The following is a 25737-nucleotide window of genomic DNA, read 5'->3' as shown; positions in this document are numbered from 1 at the left end:
ATCTGGAACGCGTTACAGATGTTTCCAGGGTGGCACGTCCAAACTTCTGAATAGTTTTTATCCTTTGTCTTGTTTTAGCTACTTATCAATTCCTATAATTTATTTACTTATTTATTTATTACTTTGTTCATATTGCTTAGGTATCTTTTTATTATGTCCTAATTGCTGGTCTCTAGACTTTTTTGCTGGTCTCTACAATTTTGCTGGTCTCTAGACCTTAGCTGGTCTCTAAACTTTATCCTTGCACTATTGGACCTATTTGCACTACCACCATGACACACACTCTCATACTGAATCACAGGGTCAGTTCCTGCCCTATCACTGCAAGCGTCACATGCTTATACATCCCTTAGTACATTCATACATACGTATGTGTATTTTTTATTTTATTAAGTATTTAGTAATTTTTATGTTATTGTCCATGCTATTCACGTGGTATCTATCTATCTATCTATCTATCTATCTATCTATCTATCTATCTAATTCATGTTTTACTATGTTGTCCTGTCATACTATGTGTCACCACCAGGGGAAGTGCAATTAAATTCTGTTGCCATGTGCAATGACAATAAAGGCATTCTAATTCAAAGGTCTGGACCCAGGCAACAGTAGCTTATAAATACAGACCTGGAGATTCAGCGATTTGATCACTCTGAACCTGCTCTCCTGCTGCCATGCCTTCTTCTTCCTTTTGGTCCTGGAAAGAGAAAGAGCCAGTTACACAATGATAGAAACAATGATTTGCTGCATTGTGTCAAAATATTATAGTGTCTCAGCGTGACTTGAGTGTTTATGAAGAGATTTGTTCCTCACCAGTTTCTTCAGCACTTCATGGACAGCGTCATTCAGTTCACGTTTGTGCATCTTGAACAGTTGTTCTGTCTCAGTTATACACTCTGTTGTACAGTGTAAAGAATGTAACGTTAGAGCCAGGCATCACAAGCAATTTTTCCATGTTAATTCAGAGTTTCAGAGGTAAATGAAGTAGTTTCCTCACCAAGGGCTCTGGGCCTTCGTTTAGGTTTATGATCCCAGCATCTCTTCATCAGTCCTGTCAACTCTGTCAACCCGGCAGCATCGCCCTTGATATCATCCAGCTGTGGGCGGTCTCCCAGCGGGACGCGCAACATCACTATTTCGGGCTTTGCATCTACATTGGAGGAAGAATTAAAAAGGCTGTCAGAGTGGCCTTGAGGTTCAATGAGACCTTGGTAATACCTGAATAGACGGTCTGGACTGATGATTATGTGAAGGTTCAGGTTAAATCCTGCTAAATGGGTCAACTCTGCCACCTGCTGTTGTAAATCTCATTGAGTAGAGCTGTAACAATCCCAAATTTGACTGTACAATGAATTGTCTCAGAAATAATTACAATTAACAAAGAAACTGTAACAGTTATTTATGTATTATGGTTCAAACAAATGAATCCCATGATACATCTTTTGTTACATCAATGTCATGTGACCAAGATAATATAATAACACAAGTACAGAGTCTATAAAGTAAACCACGCCTCTTTATAATCATAAAAAGCATTGTATTTTGTTCTTAAATAAATTTAAAATTAACATAAAATTGATAATTACCATCAACAGTCATAGACCTTAGGACCTTAGCTTATGTCAGCAATTAATAGCGGTTAGACAAAGAAACTGTGATTATGTAAAACAATTGCGTTAAGATCAGGCCTAGCATTGAGTAGCAGTAGCAATTGACATGCTGTCCTGTAGAACTGTTTGTACATATACGAAAAGTAAAGACCTGTAATTATTTATTTCCCATATTACTGGCAGCACCACAGTGACGTGTGCTGTCAGGCAGCGCCATCTACACTTACAGAGGCCTGACGTTCTTGCACCACGTGTAAGTATGTAAACAAAACACTCAAATGAGAAAACTCTAAGATAAAGGTAGAAGATGTGTTGAGCAGTGATAGTGAGAGAGGCTTAATCAATCCATCCAGGATTTCGCGATCGCAACAATTCATGCAAATTCAACCGTGAATCACCGTGAATTTGGGGCGACTCGCAATTTTGAGCAATCACCGCAACTTACTGCAAATTTGACCAATAACCGGAGTTTCCTGCGACTTGAACCAATCACAGCAGTCCCACGTGCCAGACGCTGCATCAGTATGTGACGCTGAGAGCCAATGACCAATCAGGAGTTAGAATGGGTCGATGTAACACACATACGTCGTCAAATTCATTTCCTTGTTTCTGATATGAAGACGAGACGTGTGTGACTCGAACATCTCACATTTACCAACTAAACGTACAGCAAAAGAACGTGCAGAACATTTCAGACCGTGCATGCGCATCCTGGAGGGACTGCTAAATACACAACAGTCACTTACTTCCATATGGTTGTTTTTTTTTTTTGGGTCTTTGTAAATTATAGAGTCTGGTCTAGACCTACTCTATCTGTAAAGTGTCTTGAGATAACTATAAATACGCTGTACTCTCTATAAATACACTCTATAGTCTCTTACTACAAATAAAATGTAATTGAATTGGTTCGATGCTCTTGTACCTGTAGATATCAAAGGCTCTGGTAGGTTTGTACGATGTGCTTTTTAAAGCCTCTGGTGGCATGTAGTTAATCGTCCCTCCTAGTGGTTCACCGTTGTTGGAAACCTCTGTGATGCTGCAGGAAATCCGGGCAAGGCCAAAATCTGTAAGCTGCAGAGATAATTAGCAAAGAGAGGAAAGAGATTCTTTATTTGGTAACACTTCATTTGAAAGGGTGTGCAGAAGACTGACATGAAACCAGTCATGAACATGAAGGAGTGTTTATGAATGTTCATGACTGTTGTAATTAAGAGTCTTTCGGTAAACTCTTTGCATCGTCTAGCTGTATATTAACCGGACCTGTCTGGCCGCAGTTTCTCTGTTGTTTGTAAAACTCTCCTCCGCTCCGTTAACCAACGTCTAGCTATTTGTTGTGCTAACGGCTAGTTAGCCTGTCTGCTAGCGGGGAGGTGACGCGGACCCCTTAGGATGTTTGCCTCCTTGGAATTCTTTTCTATATTTTGGCAGTAGTAACGGAGTATCCACAGCTTGCTAACACAAGCAGGAGCATCCGCAAGTGTTGACTTGTGAACTGCAAGTGAAGAGGGATCGGTTTTGGAGAGGGCCTCCGTCAACGTTGCTACTAGCTAAACTAGCAAGCTACACGATGCCCCCCCTCAGCTGTACACCTGGCTGCGACTCGTGCCTCCTGTTCAGCCAGAAGATAGTGGAACTTGAAGCCAGAATAGCGACTCTCCACCAGATCAAGGTGAAGGAACAGTTCCTTGACACCATTATCATTGGAAGTTCCCCTCACACACACCCTAATGTCGGATGTTTTGATTCCACTCTGCCCTGCACTACTCTCACCCCACCACGCACTAATACAACCTCTGTCCCTGTCGTCTCTCCTCGGCTTCTGCCGAGAACCAAGTCAGCTCTGCTGACCAGCTCCACTCCACACCAGCCTGAGCCATGGCGTATAAGCAAGCACCACAGCAGGCGGTCAGGACAACACTCAGGCCCAGCCCAACCTATACGACTAGAAAATCGCTACACCATTCTGATGAACGATGAGGAATTCCCTCTGCTCTGCAGAAACCCTTCTCTGCCACGTCCCCACGGCGCTCATCCTGGCCCATCCACACAGTCGGCGCGCCCCCCTTCAGACCCAACAACTTCCACGCTGGTCATCGGAAGCTCCATGGTCAGGGACCTCTACATTCCCCCTACACCTAGCGGTCCGTCCAAGGTCTACTGCTTCCCTGGTGCCAAGGTCCGTGACATCCAGCACAAACTTCCCAGCATCCTCGCCTGCCACGCTAAGGTCAACAACATCATCGTGCATGTGGGCACAAACGACATCAGAGAGAGACGGTCGACAGCACTTCGAAAAGACTTCACCACTCTCATCACCACCCTGATGGGCACAGGAAAACGGATCGTCATTTCTGGGCCTCTACCTACCTACAGAAAGGGTGCTGAAAGATGGTCCAGACTGTTCGGGCTCCACACCTGGCTGAAACCCCACTGCGCTTCCCTGGGCATTCCCTATGTCGACAACTTCAACTTGTTCTGGGAGAGGCCCAGCCTGCTGAAACATGATGGTCTCCACCCAAACCGACATGGAGCCAGGCTGCTATCTGACAACATAACGACCACACTGAAAGTTAAGTATTGACATTCTGTTGAAAATATCACAGATTCATGCCCCCCAGGTATTGATCCTAATGGCACTTTACAAGTGAATGAATCTGAAAATGTTTTCTGCAGGGTAACATGTAATACTAGTACTATTCCAGTTATAATCAACAATAGACCATACAAAGTGTTGAATCCCCTAAGTAATAAGAAGTTGACTGCAAACATAGTCAATTTAGCATCCAGCTCACGTCAGCCACAGGTAACCAAAAAAGGGGCAATACTTAACAACCTAATTGGAATTACAACTACCACTGCAATGATAGAACAGGATAGGAAAATTAGATGCGGTCTACTAAATATCAGATCTCTGTCTTCTAAAGCAATACTAGTAAACGAATTGATATCCGATAATCAAATTGATCTATTCTGTCTAACTGAAACCTGGCTGGGCCATGAAGATTATGTCAGTCTAAATGAAGCCACTCCTCCCACTCATATTAATACTCAAATTCCTAGAGGCTCAGGCCGAGGAGGGGGAGTTGCAGCCATATTTGACTCAAACCTGTTAATTAATCCTAAACCTAAACTAAATTATAACTCTTTTGAAAATCTCGTTCTTAACCTTCAGCATCCAACATGGAAAACAGTACAGCCAATTATATTTGTTGTTGTCTACCGAGCACCAGGTCCATATTGTGAATTTTTATCGGAATTCTCAGAGTTTTTATCATGTGTAGTCCTAAAATCAGACAAAGTACTTATTGTAGGTGATTTTAATATCCATGTGGACGTTGACAGCAATAGCCTTAGTACTGCTTTCAACTCACTACTAGATTCAATTGGTTTCAGTCAGAGTGTGCACGAGGCCACGCATTGTTTTAACCACACCCTTGACCTTGTGCTGGCATATGGCATCAAAATTGAAGACGTAATAGTATTCCCGCAAAATCCTTTATTATCAGACCACTTCTTAATAACTTTCGAATTCTTACTACCCGATTATACGAAATTAGATAAAAGCTTCTATGCTAGAAGCCTATCTGACAGTGCTATAGCTAAATTTAAGGAAGATATTCCAACAGCACTAAACTCATTAACGTGCCATAATATAACAGAGGATCTTTATGTAAACTTTAGTCCCTCTCAAATTGATCATTTCGTAGACGATGCTACGGCCTGCCTACGGACGACTTTAGACTCTGTTGCTCCCCTTAAAAAGAAGACGATGAAGCAAAGGAAACTAGCACCTTGGTATAACTCCAAAACTCGTAAATTAAAGCAAATCTCGTGCAAACTTGAAAGTAAATGGCGTTCCACCAAACTGGAAGAATCTCGTTTAGACTGGCAAGACAGTCTGAAAACCTATAGGAAGACCCTAAGAAAGGCCAGATCAGACTACTATTCATCACTAATAGAAGAAAATAAGAACAACCCAAGGTTTCTTTTCAGCACTGTAGCCAGGCTGACAGATAGCCACAGCTCTATTGAGCCATCTATTCCTATAGCTCTGAGTAGTGACGACTTCATGAGTTTCTTTAACGATAAAATTATAACAATTAGAGATACTATTCATCACCTCTTGCCCCCAACCTCTAATGGGTCACCTTTAACTGACAGACTGCTAGAAAGAACGACTAGACCTGACATATACTTAGATTGCTTTTATCCTATAAACCCTCAACAATTAATTCTAAAGGTCTCTTCAGCTAAGCCATCTACCTGTCTCTTGGACCCCATCCCAACGAGGCTACTTAAAGAAGCGTTACCCGTGGTTAACACTTCATTGCTAGATATGATAAATATGTCTTTATTGACAGGTTATGTACCGCAGTCATTTAAAGTAGCTGTGATAAAACCTCTACTGAAAAAACCCACCCTCGATCCTGAGGTCTTAGCCAACTATAGACCTATATCTAACCTTCCCTTTCTCTCCAAGATCCTTGAGAAAGTAGTCGCTAATCAGTTATGTGATTTTCTACATAGCAATAGCTTATTTGAGGACTTTCAGTCAGGATTTAGAAAGCATCATAGCACAGAGACGGCACTGGTGAAAATTACTAACGACCTTCTAACTGCTTCAGACAAAGGACTTGTCTCCGTACTTGTCTTATTAGATCTTAGTGCTGCATTCGATACTATTGACCATACCATCCTCTTACAGAGACTGGAACATTTAGTTGGCATTAAAGGAATCGCACTAAACTGGTTTAAGTCCTACTTCTCTGATCGATCGCAATTTGTTAATATTAACGATAAACCATCCAAATACGCTAAAGTTAGCCATGGCGTTCCTCAAGGCTCAGTGCTTGGACCAATTCTATTCTCTTTATATATGCTTCCTCTAGGCAATATTATTAGGAAACACTCAATTAACTTTCACTGTTATGCGGATGACACCCAATTATATCTGTCAATCAAGCCAGACGAAACCAGCCAGCTAGCTAAACTTCAAGCTTGCATTAAAGATATAAAATCATGGATGGCCTACAATTTCCTGATGTTAAACTCAAACAAAACCGAAGTTATTGTCCTGGGCTCCAAACCCCTACGAACCTCATTAGCCGAAGATATAATTACTCTGGATGGCATTGCCCTGGCCTCCAGTACTACTGTCAGAAATCTAGGAGTTATTTTTGATCAGGATCTATCCTTTAACGCCCATCTAAAACACACCTCTAGAACAGCCTTTTTTCACCTTCGTAACATTGCTAAAATTAGGAACATCCTGTCTCAAAACGATGCAGAAAAACTAGTCCATGCATTCGTTACTTCCAGGCTGGACTACTGTAATTCCTTATTATCAGGATGCTCAAATAAGTCCGTTAGGACTCTCCAGCTGATCCAGAATGCTGCAGCGCGTGTTCTGACAAGAACTAAGAAAAGAGATCATATTTCTCCTGTATTAGCTTCTCTCCATTGGCTTCCTGTAAAATCCAGGATTGAATTTAAAATCCTTCTTCTGACCTATAAAGCTCTAAATGGTCAAGCTCCTTCATATCTTGAGGACCTCTTAGTACCTTATTGTCCCACTAGAGCCCTACGCTCCCAGAATGCAGAGTTACTTGTGGTTCCTAGAGTCTCTAAAAGTAGAATGGGAGGCAGAGCCTTCAGCTATCAGGCTCCTCTCCTGTGGAACCAGCTCCCAATCTGGGTTCGGGGGGCAGACACCGTCGCTACATTTAAGACTAAACTGAAAACTCTCCTCTTTGATAAAGCTTATAGTTAGGGAGTGAGGAGTTGCAGTGAACGCCTAGACCGGCGGGGCAGGGTGTATAGCTACAGACACAGCACCCCTGCTTTTCTCTGCTTCTCTTTACAGTCATCAGATTTACCTATCGTATAATCAATAATATAGTGCCTCTCCTAGTTATGCTGTTATAATTCTAGACTGCCGAGGAAGTTCCTTCTTATGACACCCTCTTTTCTTTTGTTTCCTTTTATGCACATCCTGTCTCAGAAGTGCTTGTTACTCACCTAGCTCTGGGGAGTTTACTCCCCGGAGTCCTTATGTTTCTTCTTCGCCCAGAACATCGCCTCGGATTAGGGCGACACCAAGACCTGGGTCTTGGGTGCAGCTGTGGCTATGGACCTGCTACACCCTGCTACGCTCTGCGATTCCCTGCAATGCCCGGCTACGTCCTGCTGCGTCCACCGCGTCCACCCATGCTCTGCTGTGCCACGCTACATCCTGTACCGTCATAACCCCAACCGTCAGACACCGCCCACCAAGAGTCTGGGTCTGCCGAGGTTTCTTCCTAAAAGGGAGTTTTTCCTCGCCACTGTCGCAATAGCCACTGCTAATGCTTGCTCTTGGGGGAACTATTGGAATTGTTGGGGCTTTATAGAGTGTGGTCTAGACCTACTCTATCTGTAAAGTGTCTCGAGATAACTCTTGTTATGATTTGATACTATAAATAAAATTGAATTGAATTGAATTAAATTATGACACTTTTAATGCTAAGTTAGCTTTGTTTAAAATACATTAATATATCTAAAAAGTATTTTTATATAGCGCTTTTCTAGTCTTAATGACTACTCAAAGTGCTTTTCCATAGTACAGGAACCATTCACACACATTCAGAGACTGCGGCCGAGGCTCCCCTACAAGGGGCCACCTGCTCAACAGATAAACATTCACACACATTTACACTCTGATGGAGCAGCATCGGGGGCAACTCAGGGTTCAGTGCCTTGCCCAAGGACACTTCGATATGGGACTGCAAGGCCAGGGATCGAACTACCAACCTTCTGATTGGCAGGCGACTGTTCTACCACTGAGCCACAGCCGCGACAAGCATCCCTATCTTACAAGTCAGGAATGAGAACGGGATGTTCTGGAACCAAAATTATGAAGAGGGGCGTATTTTGATAACGCGTCATACTTACATACATACATACATACATATTTACTACCGTATATTATCAAGTTGCAACATGTAAGGGAAACCCATGGCTGTATCTTTTGGGTTTACAATGTGTTTTTCAGGCTCCATTTAGTCTCCAGAGATGGTGCAAAGTATTATAATAGTATAAAGTAAACATGAGGCCTGGCCTCCCCTCAAAGCCTGGGACTCACCTTGGCATTGAGAGCGTCGTCCAGCACCACGTTTTGGGGCTTCAGGTCCTGGTGGAGCACGGGACGGGGCAGACTGTGGAGGAGGTTTATACCCAGAGCCACTTGGTGAGCCAGTCTGAAGACCAGCGGCCAGGGAGGAGTTCCCCTCAATGCTTCCTGTAAGATTGTTTCCAGAGTTACAGATCCACAAATAGTGGAGATAGTGAGCTACACATATAGCCTACACTACCATTCAAAGGTTTGGAATATGCTGTTATATTAATGTTCTTCTTTTCTTTAAAAATGACTATTTGAATATAAAATGGTATAACTCAGACAACAAATGTAATATATATTATTTATTTATTCTATGCTTTTTTTAATTGTTGATTTCAACCCGTAGCTCTGTTGTTTGTAAATTTGGAGTGCTGTCAGTAGCGAGAAAAACGAAAACAATCGGTGCTGCCTACACCTTGTTATCTTCCTGCTAGATTTTGCACCCAACAGGCTGAAGCAAGGTAAGTTTTAAACTTGTTTTTAGCCTTTAAACATGTTTGAAATGTCAGTACAAGTGCCTACCCATGTGCAGTGTTTCCTTCCGAGTGAACACAGTGAATCTGACTGCAGTAGATGTGACAGAAAGGCATAAAAGTTGTGTTAATCCATACCTCTGTTTATTTCCTGTTTTCTGGAGAAGTATTTTTCCCACCAAAAAACAATTTGCCGTGGTTATGTCCATAGTAATGACTGTAACAGGCTGTAACCTGACACCACAGCTCACCCAGCAGAGCAGAGGGCCGGCCACAGTTGAAAAGTTCAAGGGCTATCGTGCATGCACATAGGTAACTTAGCAACGGTGGAGACTCACAGACTGTCAGCTGAGAGAGAGACGAAGACGGAGCTTTGGGATAATAACGAGATTGTGTCAGTGTTTTTAGAATATCAACTCAGATGGATAGTTCATCCCAATCCGATGTGGAACACACAGAGAAGTTTTTGGAGTTTGATGGTCGGGGTTATCTTTTCGAACCTGAATATACAGACAAAGAGTTATTGGCACAAGATCTTATCGAGAGAAGGGCACAAACAGAGGAGCAGGCAGAGGCAGCTGCTTCAAGGCCACGACGTGCGGGGACATGGTGGTGCTCCTGTGGGTACTGTATCGCAGTGACCACCGAGGATGAAAGCCTGTGCTGTAAGGAATGGGATCTCATACAGCCTGGTCTGGATGGGTCCCCAGATAACGGACATTGTTTCGCCCATACAGAGAGGTTTCCCCATCTGATCTATAGATGTTCTGGAAGCGTTTTTTTTGTCCCGAAAGTAAATTGGAAGAAGCGGACCTGATGGCCAGCTGTCTAATGAGTGAGGACAACAGGCTTTCGTGAGTCTGTCCTGGCTTAGGTACTTTTGCTTTTTGTTGTAAATACACATTCAAAACACTAATCATTCACATTTCTCACCTGATAGTTACTGGTTTTATTGTTTTATTTATTGTTGCTTTTATTGCCTATCTGTTTTTAATGTGATATATGTGCTGGTTTTTACTGTAAAGTGTATTTTAGTACCATGAAAAGCGCTATATAAATTAAATGTATTATTATTTATTATAAATAGATGTGCCACTTCTTTAGTGAAATAACCAAAGCTCGCCCTTCCTCCCCCCCAGCCAATGCAGACTCGTGGCCTACCAGGTGATTCTGGAGTGGGTTCTGAGAGGAGAGCGCCTTGGCCGTGGCACCAGAAGAACTTTGCCTAGCTGTGTTGTAGCAGTGATCAGACAAGAGTACCCCTCCCCCACTGGAAGTTACACAGGATTCAAAGAGGCAGAGGACATTTTCTGAGTCTAATACTATGATTTCTAGTAATACTTCATATTGTCATTACTAGGACTAAACACAGCAATTGCAAAGTTATATTAGGAAAAAGTAAGAATATGTATATTTTACAAGTAAAGTTGAATAAGTAAATTGTAAGAATAAGTAAATTGTACAGTTATATAATATATTCCTAACACCTGTCTGTTATCAGTGGTTTTTATAATATAACAGCACACATTTCATTTGTGCTTTTGTTACTTCAACAACAACAAAAAGGAATATCTAGACACAATCAATGTACAGTGCAGTGTGTGGTTTTATATATATAATGATATATATATAATCATGCCGCAACATAGTCTGAAGTGTACAAAGAAAAAATAGTTCAGTACTCTTTTCCTAGGCCCTGTTTCAGCCTGTTCTAGCAGGAGGATAACACGGTGTAGGCAGCACCGATTGTTTTCGTTTTTCTTGCAACTGACAGCACTCCACATTTACAAACAACAGAGCTACGTGATGAAATCGATCGGAATTCTCCTTTAATGCAAGACTTGTAGCATGAGTATTTTTTACAGAGTTTTGCTACTCTAAGTAAAAGATATGAGTAGTTGTTCCACCCCTGGTTACCTGAAGGGAGGCCAATGATCCTCTCTCCATGACCTCCATGACCAGACCAAGTTGTGTTGACCTGCCAGAGGGCGTTCGACCCTTGAAGATCCCTCGGACGGACATAACATGCGGGCTGGTGGCTTGACACATCATGTCGATCTCATGCAGCAAAGACTTCTCGGTCCTGTGTGTGTTTGTTTGCATTATGAGTAATTCACACAACTTTATGTAGTTATAAACAGGAAACCCTTTGTAAGCACTTACCCCTTGTCCTGAAGAGGCAGTTTAATGGCCACGTCATAGCCCCACTGATGATGCCTGGCTTTGTAGATTTCTCCAAAAACCCCAGAGCCAATCACCTTCCAGTCCCCCAGGCTGGAGTCTTCAACAAACTGTTCCATAGTTCACTGGAGGAACAAATTATTGGTATAATCAAACCCTGAGTCCAGTTTAGACTAGGGATGCACCAATACCGATGCCAGTATCGGGTATCGGTCCGATGCCGTGCGCACGTACTCGTACTTGTAGTCATAAAATGACTCCGATACTACTGATACCACCTCATAGCAATGTGACAATAACTTCTCTGTCAAGCAGGTATAGACGAAGGAAGAGGAGCAATGCCAGCCATTTGGATATTTTTTGGCTGTAAAAAAATAACTAGGCTCTTGCCCAATGCATGATTGCACTTGACGACCAGCCATTGTCTGTCGTTAATAATACTGGGTTTCCACGTCTTCTTGTCTTCTCAGTATACTGGAGCCGAGAGATTCCCAGCCGTCACCACATCACAGAAACCCTGTTTCCAAAGATGCTTTGTGAAAAAACACATCAGCAGCCTGTTGCCCGTAAACTTCACCACTGCTATTTGGAGAAGTGATGTTAGCCCAATGTCTCTCATCAGCTTAACGGGCATAAACATGAAGAAATCCATATTTCAATCTGCTCTGTCTGCATGATGCAGAGTCTACACAGAACTGTTTTAACAGCCACAGTGCTACTCTGTAAATAGTGATTTGTTTTCCACAAACAGGCGAAAGCTCTCGGTGTGTAGACTAACTGTTTTAACTGTTATAGTTTGCCACAAGTCTAAGTCTAACAAGGGGTCGGGGTTATCCATGATAGATAACAGTTTGTTCAGCTGATTATCAGACATTTACAGATATCTCTGCTAGGATTCTCACCTGCCGAACTCTTCAGGTCGACCTAAAGACTCTAAACCTTTGTGTGTCGAGGAAACACTTGCAGAGATGAAGATGCTCTTCTCTTCTCTTCTCTTCTCTTTGTCTTCAGCAGTGATGCCGGGTGATGGGTTACTTGTAACACGTTACTCTAATCTGACCACTTTTTTCAGTAACAAGTAACGCATTACTATTTCCAAACCAGTAATCAGATTAAAGTTACTTATCCAAGTCACTGTGCGTTACTATTTTTGTCATTTTCCTTAGTAAAAATATATATTGTTTTTGCTTTCTTCTTGTCTCGGGGAGTGAAGTCACGTGCGCGACGACAAGTCACGTTTTCAGCATGTGGACAGTTAATGTACGTGTACCACGCTGCGACACAAATGTAAACAACAATGGAGGGAGGAGAGAGATGCGCGTTTTATTTCATTTATTTCTATTTTGAGTTTGTGTCAGCTAAAGATGGCAATATTAAGGTTCGTTGTACACTCTGTGCTGGTGGCGACAAAGTGCTATCTAGCTACAAAAACACTACGTCAAATTTGAAGAAACATTTGGAGTCGCAGCACCGCACAGTCAAACTTACAGAGCAAGTCCCGCCAGGTGGTGCGAAGCAGAGAGAAGAAGGTCCCCCACCACCCAAACAACAAAAGCTGGACTTCGGTGCAAAACCAGTAAGTGGGGGAGTTGAAGAAGTTGGCCGGGCAGTATGTTGTAGAGGAAATGCTGCCCTTAAACACGGTTGACTCGCCTTCGTTTCGTGCCATAATAAACAAGATTCCTACTACTGTCAATGCCGAGCTGCCTCACAGAACAGCTTTGTCACGGTTGTCATTTTTATGTTGAGGCGGCGGGGTGTTGTCAGCAGCTGCTGAATGTAACTAATAAAGTAACTTGTAATCTAACTTAGTTACTTTTAAAATCAAGTAATCTGTAAAGTAACTAAATTACTTTTAAAATCAAGTAATCTGTAAAGTAACTAAATTACTTTTAAAATCAAGTAATCTGTAAAGTAACTAAGTTACTTTTTCAAAGTAACTGTGGCAACACTGGTCTTCAGTCCGGGTGTCTGTGTGTGTTTGATCCGAGGACAATGGCACACCCTTATAACTTTAGTCCAAGTCTAAAAAGAATCAGAGTTACGTCAAAACCTGTCCAACAGGTGGTACATGTCAGCCAATCAGAAATGTTTTAAAGCTCCATTGTGTAATTTTTTGAGTTGATTCTTTCATCCACCCCTTTGTTCTTTCACAAATATGTGCTCATTCATGTATAATTATTTCCACCAACTAATCAAAGTATTCCCTTAAGTGTAGAATCTGCCATTGCCCATGCAGCCGCCATGTAGCGCCTCCATCTTTAAAATACATTAGCCAAAGAGGGACATACCTCTACCTTTTACACTCAGTGGCACCGTGACGAATGCCAGGGAGGAGAAGATTACTCGCGAGTCGCAATTTGAAAACCTGTTGAAGATGGAGGATCACGCATATTCTCAAGGACATGTAACGGAGTCTCCAGGGAAGTTAAAAAGAGAATTAAAACGACAACGCGACAGGCAAAGCAACAAGACCAAAGTTAATATTGGAGTGGCTTTTCCAAGACGGAAAGAGGAGCAAGGATTTTAAAAGGGGCGCCGGAGTTGCCTGCTTTCTTCTCAACAGGTAATTCTGCCTATTTGTGTACATTCAAAGTTTTATAGTTGCTTGGCTAACTATAGCATGGTTGTGCATAACACAAGAACGACGTCTATGATACTTGTCCTCGTGTCAATGATGAAAAAGGATTGTCTACCTTGTAACAAACGTAATCATATGTGTTGTGATGAAAATCACATCATGGAGTTGTAACACAGACTAGCTACAGCTAGAACAGCTGCCTGTAAACAATGGAGATACTAAGAGCTCATTTCGGTTTCATTGACATTGTTCATACTGCTCAGAGAAATATATTTATATATTAAAAACACAAACCTCCATTGCTTCTCTCCTACGCTGTAAATGTTGCCTTACATTATTAATCTTGTACAATATACAGAAAAACGATAGCACTGATACTTTACTAACATTAGCTTGCATAAGTTTGGGAACCTGATAGCTGATTTTAGCAATAAAATGGTACCAAAATAACGTCAAACTATTATCACACTGGAAGGAACACACGAACAAAGTCGTACTTCTTGGAATAATATGGCCACCGTAGAAGTTAGAACGCGCTCAGAATGGGAGGGGCTAGAAAGTAATATTCAGTTGGTTGTCATATACAATTTCACCGCTAGATGGGAAAAATTCTTACACAATGTAGCTTTAAATTCCTTCTTCCTCCCCGTATCCTGCCAGAGGAGATTGGCTAATCAATTCTGTTTGTTACACCTGTGTTGAGTGTTTAAATGTTTCTTGTGCAGTGTTTCCTCTATGTTGGTTTTGTAGTGGTATCCCGCCATGGCAAAATTTCTGCCGCCACGATATCAGAAATAGGGCAGACGGACAATGTAGTCGCGGTTTCCTTTTAAATGATCCTGCTGACATAATGAACCCCCCACTTGCTGCCGCTCACATTGCAATTTAACAACAAGTAGAACTATTCAGAGGTTATTGGACCCGTCCAGTTTAACAAGTAGAACTATTCAGAGGTTATTGGACCTGTCCAGTTTAACAAGTAGAACTATTCAGAGGTTATTGGACCTGTCCAGTTTAACAAGTAGAACTATTCAGAGGTTACTGGACCCGTCCAGTTTAACAACAAGTAGAACTATTCAGAGGTTACTGGACCCGTCCAGTTTAACAACAAGTAGAACTATTCAGAGGTTACTGGGCCCGTCCAGTTTAATTCCACATACTGTTGTGTTGATGTATGTCACCACGGTGGGTCCGTTCTAATTGGACAACGTTCAACTTGTCCGTTCTGTCAGCTCATCGTCCTGATATCAAACATCTGGAAACATTAAAACAGGAAGTGAGTCAGTGTAATATTTCATTCTGTACTTTGGGTTTTGGTTTCCCTATGAAGAAGTTCTTGTAAAATTCATTTTGTAGACCTGTTGTAGATGTTAAGTGCCCTATAGTTCCTCAAAAAATACAGTTCAATCACAACTGGAAATATGCCTCATTGTGTGAATAGAGGTGAATAAATATATTTGTTTGTGTTGCGGCGAAGTGTCAGTTCCCTTTCATACGTAAAACATGGGGGCGAGGGGGTTGTTCGGACAGACCTGCCCCCACTGCTAAAAAAAATCCTAAAGGAAAAGCTGTTGTGATTTATCCAGTGTCAACAACTGATAAGGGGTTATACAGATTTTTTTAGGATGACGCACATTAATAAAAATTTCTGTAAATGTGTCAGCAGCTAATTTTCAACTGTAGTCCTTTGGTGAGATGTGTCGTTCTAAGTGTTTTTCCTGGTTGGAATAAATCTTGTTGAACTGCATTTAGTTCCAAGCCTTCTCTACACCCTGACAGATTGGCTTGAAACGTCATATTGACAACGGTTCATTGTATGACACTGCAGGGGTCAACTTCAATCGCCTCGTCTGAGTTTGCGGCCGAGGCGATTGGCGCAACTACTGTAAAGGCCAAAACTCCACGGGGTAGAAATCAGAAAGGGGGGAAGTGTGCCAGATCAAAAGACCTGGACCCTGATAACCAGAGGAGGCTGAAAGAGCTTCACAGCTGCACAGCTGAAATGAAGGTTACTTTATTACCAGACAAGCAATTAAGACTTCAAATACCCTCAATTTTGCCTCTGATATATATCCAATAAAACTTCATTCTCTCGAGACTCAACAGAAAGACAATTTACTGGAGAAAATTCTGAACGGGACACTAGGAATTATTTTTGACATCATGTCATTGCTGGAAGTATCCCCGCACCCTGACCCAGCCCTTGTTATTTACATTAAATAACAGAGATTACACACTCTAAATGGCCTGTAGAGCCTCCGTTATTACATTAAATATCATCGTTACGCACTCTAAATGGCCTGTAGATGTGATGGTTTTGTAAATTTCTGTTGTCTGTATTGTTCATTTGTGTATGTTCTGTTGTTGTATTTTATTCTGTATACTTATGCCCCTGTTTTGTAGGTTTCCGGTTTTTGTGTTTATTCTGAATTGTGTATGTTTTTCCTGTGTTCTCTGTCCTCCCTTGTGTTTAGTGTTGTGTCAAGTTTCTGTGTTTAGTTGATTTCATGTTTTTGTCGGTTGTTCCTGTTTCCTGTTTTATTTTGGTAGTCTGTTTTCTGTCTTTTCTGTCTAGTTTTACTTTCTGTGTTTTCCCGCCTTTGTTGATTGTCCTGCCCCGCCCTGATGTGTTTCACCTGTTGTATCACCTGTCCCTCATTTGTTCATTACCTCATGTATTTAACCTCTGTGTTCCCTTTGTCTCTTGTCAGATCGTTTTGTGTCTGTTTGTGTTTCTGTCCTGTCAGCGTGTCGTAGCCTGTGCCCCTGTTTTTGGATTCCCAATTCTGGTTTTTGTATTTTGGACCTTTTTGCCTGTGCCTTCAGGACTTCCTTCGTTGTTTGCTCTCCTCATTTTTTGTTCATTAAACCTGTGTTTAATCATCGCCTTCCTGCCTGCCTGCCTCTCTCTGTGTTTGGGTCCTCTTCCCTCGATTCGCCGCCACTCATCACAGCAGAGCCTCCGTTATTACATTAAATATCATCGTTACACACTCTAAATGTCCTGCAGAGCCTCCGTTATTACATTATAGCGGCACTATGCAGTTTTGGCCATTTCTTCGCTGTTTCCTTGCTTTTTGCTCGCAGGTTTCTCTATAGAGCTCCCCCTACAGCTTCGGAATAGATATGTGGCAACACTGTCGTAAAAACTTGTCGGCAACTCTCCCCCCTCCCATCTGCTCCCTCTGGCCATGTGCATTCCACAGTGTGTCCACTGAGCTATGGATGATACACAGAAGGCATATAAATGGTGAGATAGTGTATATTTTATTGTGTTATCAAACGTAATCCGTGACATTATGGTGAAAAACGGACAAGAAATATTTCTGCTTATTTGTGTTTATTTTTTTAGTTTAGCCTGTCTCAATTGTAGACTTAGATTAGGCAGTATCAAAATTAAACTTTAAGTTGCATTCTTTTATAATGTTGACAGGATTAGAGTGTTTGTTTTGCTGTTGGTAGATGAACAGCCCAAACTATCTGTGTCACATCCGTAGTTTGTTTGTTTATTTTTTACTTTATTGGCACGAATACGTGTAGTAGGACAGGCCTATAATTTATTCGTTCATAACGATAGGTTTGAAACGTCAGCGGTTCATTGTATGACACTGCAGGGGTCAACTTCAATCGCCTCGTCTCAGTTTGCGGCCGAGGCGATTGGCGCAACTACTGTAAAGGCCAAAACTCCACGGGGTAGAAATCAGAAAGGGGGGAAAGGCGCCAGATCAAAAGACCTGGACCCTGATAACCAGAGGAGGCTGAAAGAGCTTCACAGCTGCACAGCTGAAATGAAGGTTACTTTATTACCAGACAAGCAATTAAGACTTCAAATACCCTCGATTTTGACTCTGAAATATATCCAATAAAATTTATGATTTTTCTGTAGGAAAAACTTCATTCTCTTGAGCCTGGGCAGAAAGACAATGTACTGGAGAAAATTCAGAACAGGACACTAGGAATTATGTTTGACATCATGTCATTGCTGGAAGTACCCCCGCACCCTGACCCAGACGTAGCTGCTCTCCACTGGTGCACTTGCAGAAATTGCAGGGAGATGAACACAGACATTGAAAGAGTATGCTGTCGCCAATCCCTGCAAAACTGCATTAGCCAGATGGCCTACATGCAGTACTACAGTTTGGATGAGGGTGTGTTGCGGCTGGTCTGTGCTGCATGGAACGATATCTTTGCACTTGAAGACAACCCGGAGCCAGGACTTGAGCAGAGACGATTTAGACATGCAGCCTATAGACAGTTTGTCTTGTGGCAGCATGGTCGCCTGGTGTGGGGAATAGGGTGGTACAGGGCTTAATTTGAGCCGGAACACGCCGGAACATGTTCCGACACCTCAGACGTTGGATCTGGAACCTTTTTCATTGGATCCGGCACCTACTGTGTCACCATGAAAAATGAATCGCCTAAATGAAAAAAATAAAGTTCTGTTTGTGTAGTGTTCAATGTTGTTATCTGTGTTATTAGTCTTTATTCCCCATTGAAGTTCCACAAAAGTCTTGTGTTTGCATTTTCAATGCGTTTTGAGGTGAATTTTTTGGGAAAGACAAAGGGAGGGGAGGAGACAGAGGGAGGAGAGGGACAGAGGGAGGGGAGACAGAGGGGGGAGAGGGACGGAGGGAGAGGAGACAGAGGGGGGAGAGGGACGGCGGGAGAGGAGACAGAGGGGGGAGAGGGACGGAGGGAGAGGAGACAGAGGAGGTAGAGGGAGGGAGGGAGAGGAGACAGAGGGGGGAGAGGGACGGAGGGAGAGGAGACAGAGGGGGAGAGGGAGGGAGGGAGGGGAGACAGAGGGGAGAGGGACGGAGGGAGAGGAGACAGAGGGGTGAGAGGGACGGAGGGAGAGGAGACAGAGGGGAGAGGGACGGAGGGAGGGGAGACAGAGGGGGGAGGGACGGAGGGAGGGGAGACAGAGGGGGGAGAGGGACGGAGGGAGAGGAGACAGAGGGGGGAGAGGGACGGAGGGAGGGGAGACAGAGGGGGGAGGGACGGAGGGAGAGGAGAAAGAGGGGGAGGGATGGAGGGAGGGGAGACAGAAGGGAGAGGGATGGAGGGGAGAGGGATGGAGGGAGAGGAGACAGAGGGGGGAGAGGGACGGAGGGAGAGGAGACAGAGGGGAGAGGGACGGAAGGAGAGGAGGCAGAGGGAGGAGAGGAACGTAAGGAGAGGAGACAGAGGGGGGAGAGGGACGGAGGGAGGGGAGACAGAGGGGGGAGAGGGACGGAGGGAGAGGAGACAGAGGGGGGAGAGGGAAGGAGGAAGTGGAGACAGAGGGGAGAGGGACGGAGGGAGAAGAGACAGAGGGGGGAGAGGGAAGGAGGAAGTGGAGACAGAGGGGAGAGGGACGGAGGGAGAAGAGACAGAGGGGGGAGAGGGACGGAGGGAGAGGAGACAGAGGGGAGAGAGGGACGGAGGGAGGGGAGACAGAGGGGAGAGGGATGGAGGGGAGAGGGATGGAGGGACAGGAGACAGAGGGGAGAGGGACGGAGGGAGAGGAGACAGAGGGGAGAGAGGGAAGGAGGGAGAGGAGACAGAGGGGAGAGGGATGGAGGGGAGAGGGATGGAGGGACAGGAGACAGAGGGGAGAGGGACGGAGGGAGAGGAGACAGAGGGGAGAGAGGGAAGGAGGGAGGGGAGACAGAGGGGGGAGACAGAGGGAGAGGAGACAGAGGGATGAGAGGGATGAGGGAGAGGAGACAGAGTGGGGAGAGGGACGGAGGGAGGGGAGACAGAGGGGAGAGGGACGGAGGCAGAGGAGACAGAGGGGGAGGGATGGAGGGAGGGGAGACAGAGGGGAGAGGGACGGAGGGAGAGGAGACAGAGGGAGGAGAGGGACGGAGGGAGAGGAGACAGAGGGGAGAGGGATGGAGGGAGAGGAGACAAAGGGGAGAGGGATGGAGGGAGAGGAGACAGAGGGGAGAGGGATGGAGGGAGAGGAGACAAAGGGGAGAGGGATGGAGGGAGAGGAGACAGAGGGGGGAGAGGGACGGAGGGGAGAGGGATGGAGGGAGAGGAGACAGAGGGGGGAGACAGAGGGAGAGGAGACAGAGGGATGAGAGGGATGAGGGAGAGGAGACAGAGGGGAGAGGGACGGAGGGAGAGGAGACAGAGGGGGGAGAGGGACGGAGGGGAGAGGGATGGAGGGAGAGGAGACAGAGGGGGGAGACAGAGGGAGAGGAGACAGAGGGATGAGAGGGATGAGGGAGAGGAGACAGAGGGGAGGAGGGGGACGGAGGGAGAGGAGACAGAGGGGGGAGGGGGACGGAGGGAGAGGAGAAAGAGGGGGAGGGATGGAGGGAGGGGAGACAGAGGGGGGAGACAGAGGGAGAGGAGACAGAGGGAGGAGAGGGATGAGGGAGAGGAGACAGAGGGAGGAGAGGGACGGAGGGAGAGGAGAAAGAGGGGGAGGGATGGAGGGAGGGGAGACAGAGGGGGGAGAGGGACGGAGGGATGGGAGACAGAGGGGGGAGAGGGACGGAGGGAGAGGAGACAGAGGGGGGAGAGGGGGGAGAGGGACGGAGGGAGGGGAGACAGAGAGGGGAGACAGAGGGGGGAGACAGAGGGAGAGGAGACAGAGGGAGGAGAGGGATGAGGGAGAGGAGACAGAGGGAGGAGATGGACGGAGGGAGAGGAGACAGAGGGAGAGGAGACAGAGGGGGGAGAGGGACGGAGGGAGAGGAGACAGAGGGGGGAGATGGACAGAGGGAGGGGAGACAGAGGGGAGAGGGACGGAGGGAGAGGAGACAGAGGGAGAGGAGACAGAGGGGGGAGAGGGATGAGGGAGAGGAGACAGAGGGGAGAGGGACGGAGGGAGAGGAGACAGAGGGAGAGGAGACAGAGGGGGGAGAGGGACGGAGGGATGGGAGACAGAGGGGGGAGAGGGACGGAGGGAGAGGAGACAGAGGGGGGGAGAGGGGGGGAGAGGGACGGAGGGAGGGGAGACAGAGAGGGGAGACAGAGGGGGGAGACAGAGGGAGAGGAGACAGAGGGAGGAGAGGGATGAGGGAGAGGAGACAGAGGGAGGAGATGGACGGAGGGAGAGGAGACAGAGGGAGAGGAGACAGAGGGGGGAGAGGGACGGAGGGAGAGGAGACAGAGGGAGGAGAGGGATGAGGGAGAGGAGACAGAGGGGAGAGGGACGGAGGGAGAGGAGACAGAGGGAGAGGAGACAGAGGGGGGAGAGGGACGGAGGGAGAGGAGACAGAGGGGGGAGATGGACGGAGGGAGGGGAGACAGAGGGGAGAGGGACGGAGGGAGAGGAGACAGAGGGAGAGGAGACAGAGGGGGGAGAGGGACGGAGGGAGAGGAGACAGAGGGAGGAGAGGGATGAGGGAGAGGAGACAGAGGGGAGAGGGACGGAGGGAGAGGAGACAGAGGGAGAGGAGACAGAGGGGGGAGATGGACGGAGGGAGGGGAGACAGAGGGAGAGGAGACAGAGGGGGGAGATGGACGGAGGGAGAGGAGACAGAGGGAGAGGAGACAGAGGGGGGAGAGGGACGGAGGGAGAGGAGACAGAGGGGGGAGATGGACGGAGGGAGAGGAGACAGAGGGGAGAGGGACGGAGGGAGAGGAGACAGAGGGAGGAGAGGGACGGAGGGAGGGGAGACAGAGGGAGAGGAGAAAGACGGGGGAGAGGGACGGAGGGAGAAGAGACAGAGTGGGGAGGGATGGAGGGAGAGGAGACAGAGGGGGGAGAGGGACGGAGGGAGAGGAGACAGAGGGGGGAGGGACGGAGGGAGAGGAGACAGAGGGGGGAGAGGGACGGAGGGAGAGGAGACAGAGGGGGGAGGGACGGAGGGAGAGGAGACAGAGGGGGGAGAGGGACGGAGGGAGAGGAGACAGAGGTGGGAGGGATGGAGGGAGAGGAGACAGAGGGGGGAGAGGGACGGAGGGAGAGGAGACAGAGGGGGGAGAGAGACGGAGGGAGAGGAGACAGAGGGGGGAGACAGAGGGAGAGGAGACAGAGGGATGAGAGGGATGAGGGAGAGGAGACAGAGGGAGGAGAGGGACGGAGGGAGAGGAGACAGAGGGAGGAGACAGAGGGAGAGGAGACAGAGGGATGAGAGGGATGAGGGAGAGGAGACAGAGGGAGGAGAGGGACGGAGGGAGAGGAGACAGAGGGAGGAGAGGGACGGAGGGAGAGGAGACAGAGGGGAGAGGGATGGAGGGAGAGGAGACAAAGGGGAGAGGGATGGAGGGAGAGGAGACAGAGGGGAGAGGGACGGAGGGGAGAGGGATGGAGGGAGAGGAGACAGAGGGGGGAGACAGAGGGAGAGGAGACAGAGGGAGGAGAGGGATGAGGGAGAGGAGACAGAGGGAGGAGATGGACGGAGGGAGAGGAGACAGAGGAGGGAGAGGGACGGAGGGAGGGGAGACAGAGGGGAGAGGGACGGAGGGAGGGGAGACAGAGGGGGGGAGAGGGACGGAGGGAGAGGAGAAAGAGGGGGAGGGATGGAGGGAGGGGGAGACAGAGGGGGGAGACAGAGGGAGAGGAGACAGAGGGGGGAGAGGGACGGAGGGATGGGAGACAGAGGGGGGGGAGGGACGGAGGGAGAGGAGACAGAGGGGGGAGAGGGACGGAGGGAGGGGAGACAGAGAGGGGAGACAGAGGGGGGAGACAGAGGGAGAGGAGACAGAGGGAGGAGAGGGATGAGGGAGAGGAGACAGAGGGGAGAGGGACGGAGGGAGAGGAGACAGAGGGGAGAGGGACGGAGGGAGAGGAGACAGAGGGAGAGGAGACAGAGGGGGGAGAGGGACGGAGGGAGAAGAGACAGAGGGGGGAGAGGGACGGAGGGAGAGGAGACAGAGGGAGGAGAGGGACGGAGGAAGGGGAGACAGAGGGGGGAGAGGGACGGAGGGAGAGGAGACAGAGGGGGGAGGGACGGAGGGAGAGGAGACAGAGGGGGGAGAGGGACGGAGGGAGAGGAGACAGAGGGGGGAGAGAGACGGAGGGAGAGGAGACAGAGGGGGGAGACAGAGGGAGAGGAGACAGAGGGATGAGAGGGATGAGGGAGAGGAGACAGAGGGAGGAGAGGGACGGAGGGAGAGGAGACAGAGGGAGGAGACAGAGGGAGAGGAGACAGAGGGATGAGAGGGATGAGGGAGAGGAGACAGAGGGAGGAGAGGGACGGAGGGAGAGGAGACAGAGGGGAGAGGGATGGAGGGAGAGGAGACAAAGGGGAGAGGGATGGAGGGAGAGGAGACAGAGGGGGGAGAGGGACGGAGGGGAGAGGGATGGAGGGAGAGGAGAGAGGGGGGGGAGACAGAGGGAGAGGAGACAGAGGGAGGAGAGGGATGAGGGAGAGGAGACAGAGGGAGGAGATGGACGGAGGGAGAGGAGACAGAGGAGGGAGAGGGACGGAGGGAGGGGAGACAGAGGGGAGAGGGACGGAGGGAGGGGAGACAGAGGGGGGAGAGGGACGGAGGGAGAGGAGAAAGAGGGGGAGGGATGGAGGGAGGGGAGACAGAGGGGGGAGACAGAGGGAGAGGAGACAGAGGGGGGAGAGGGACGGAGGGATGGGAGACAGAGGGGGGAGAGGGACGGAGGGAGAGGAGACAGAGGGGGGAGAGGGACGGAGGGAGGGGAGACAGAGAGGGGAGACAGAGGGGGGAGACAGAGGGAGAGGAGACAGAGGGAGGAGAGGGATGAGGGAGAGGAGACAGAGGGGAGAGGGACGGAGGGAGAGGAGACAGAGGGGAGAGGGACGGAGGGAGAGGAGACAGAGGGAGAGGAGACAGAGGGGGGAGAGGGACGGAGGGAGAAGAGACAGAGGGGGGAGAGGGACGGAGGGAGAGGAGACAGAGGGAGGAGAGGGACGGAGGGAGGGGAGACAGAGGGGGGAGAGGGACGGAGGGAGAGGAGAAAGAGGGGGGAGAGGGACGGAGGGAGGGGAGACAGAGTGGGGAGAGGGACGGAGGGAGAAGAGACAGAGGGGGGAGAGGGACGGTGGGAGAAGAGACAGAGTGGGGAGAGGGACGGAGGGAGAGGAGACAGAGGGGGGAGAGGGACGGAGGGAGAGGAGACAGAGGGGGGAGAGGGGGGAGAGGGGGGAGAGGGTAGAGGAGACAGAGGGAGGAGAGGGACGGATGGAGAGGAGACAGAGGTGGGAGGGATGGAGGGAGAGGAGACAGAGGGGGGAGAGGGACGGAGGGAGAGGAGACAGAGGGAGAGGAGACAGAGGGGGGAGAGGGACGGAAGAAGGGGAGACAGAGGGGAGAGGGACGGAGGGAGAGGAGACAGAGGGGGGAGAGGGACGGAGGGAGAGGAGACAGAGGGAGAGGAGACAGAGGGGGGAGAGGGACGGAAGAAGGGGAGACAGAGGGGAGAGGGACGTAGGGAGAGGAGACAGAGGGGGGAGAGGGACGGAGGGAGAGGAGACAGAGGGGGGAGAGGGACAGAGGGAGAGGAGACTGAGGGTGTAGATGGACGGAGGGAGAGGAGACAGAGGGGCGAGAGGGACGGAGGGAGAAGAGACAGAGGGGGGAGAGGGACAGAGGGAGAGGAGACTGAGGGTGTAGATGGACAGAGGGAGAGGAGACAGAGGGGGGAGAGGGAGGGAGGGAGAGGAGACAGAGGGGGGAGAGGGACGGAGGGAGAGGAGACAGAGGGAGGAGAGGGAGGGAGGGAGAGGAGACAGAGGGGGGAGAGGGACGGAGGGAGGGGAGACAGAGGGGCGAGAGGGACGGAGGAAGGGGAGACAGAGGGGGGGAGAGGGAGGGAGGGGAGAGGAGACAGAGGGGGGAGAGGGACGGAGGGAGAAGAGACAGATGGGGGAGAGGGACGGAGGGAGGGGAGACAGAGGGGGGAGAGGGACGGAGGGAGGGGAGACAGAGGGGAGAGAGGGACGGAGGGAGGGGAGACAGAGGGGGGGAGAGGGGACGGAGGGAGAGGAGACAGAGGGAGGAGAGGGACGGAGGGAGAGGAGACAGAGGGAGAGGAGACAGAGGGGGGAGAGGGACGGAGGGAGAAGAGACAGAGGGGGGAGAGGGACGGAGGGAGAGGAGACAGAGGGAGGAGAGGGACGGAGGGAGGGGAGACAGAGGGGGGAGAGGGACGGAGGGAGAGGAGAAAGAGGGGGGAGAGGGACGGAGGGAGAAGAGACAGAGGGGGGAGAGGGACGGTGGGAGAAGAGACAGAGTGGGGAGAGGGACGGAGGGAGAGGAGACAGAGGGGGGAGAGGGGGGGGGGGGGAGAGGAGACAGAGGGAGGAGAGGGACGGATGGAGAGGAGACAGAGGTGGGAGGGATGGAGGGAGAGGAGACAGAGGTGGGAGGGATGGAGGGAGAGGAGACAGAGGGAGAGGAGACAGAGGGGGGAGAGGGACGGAAGAAGGGGAGACAGAGGGGAGAGGGACGGAGGGAGAGGAGACAGAGGGGGGAGAGGGACGGAGGGAGAGGAGACAGAGGGAGAGGAGACAGAGGGGGGAGAGGGACGGAAGAAGGGGAGACAGAGGGGAGAGGGACGTAGGGAGAGGAGACAGAGGGGGGAGAGGGACGGAGGGAGAGGAGACAGAGGGGAAAGGGACGGAGGGAGAGGAGACAGAGGAGGGAGAGGGACAGAGGGAGAGGAGACTGAGGGTGTAGATGGACGGAGGGAGAGGAGACAGAGGGGGGAGAGGGACAGAGGGAGAGGAGACTGAGGGTGTAGATGGACGGAGGGAGAGGAGACAGAGGGGGGAGAGGGACGGAGGGAGGGGAGACAGAGGGGCGAGAGGGACGGAGGAA

At 48.7% G+C, this 25737-nt stretch overlaps 1 protein-coding gene across 2 annotated transcripts in view; it reads right to left on the bottom strand.

Moving 5' to 3' along the window:
- Positions 1–12429, bottom strand: part of LOC116049192 (receptor-interacting serine/threonine-protein kinase 3-like) — a 286056-nt gene extending 273627 nt beyond the window's left edge. For both annotated transcript variants that reach the window (XM_036000577.1, XM_036000576.1), the window contains exons 1-5: positions 12323–12429; positions 11403–11545; positions 11157–11322; positions 8731–8886; positions 2533–2681 (exon numbers count right to left, since the gene is read on the bottom strand). In XM_036000577.1, coding sequence (XP_035856470.1) covers positions 2533–2681; positions 8731–8886; positions 11157–11322; positions 11403–11539 — 608 coding nt within the window. In that variant the 5' untranslated portion in view covers positions 11540–11545; positions 12323–12429. The remainder of the gene's footprint in view (positions 1–2532; positions 2682–8730; positions 8887–11156; positions 11323–11402; positions 11546–12322) is intronic.
- Positions 12430–25737: the final 13308 nt, after the last annotated feature.

Source organism: Sander lucioperca, chromosome 4 (assembly GCF_008315115.2).
Source record: "Sander lucioperca isolate FBNREF2018 chromosome 4, SLUC_FBN_1.2, whole genome shotgun sequence".
NCBI classification, from domain to species: domain Eukaryota; kingdom Metazoa; phylum Chordata; class Actinopteri; order Perciformes; family Percidae; genus Sander; species Sander lucioperca.
The sequence above is the reverse complement of the archived record's forward strand: the minus strand, read 5'-3'. Positions and strand labels throughout refer to the sequence as shown.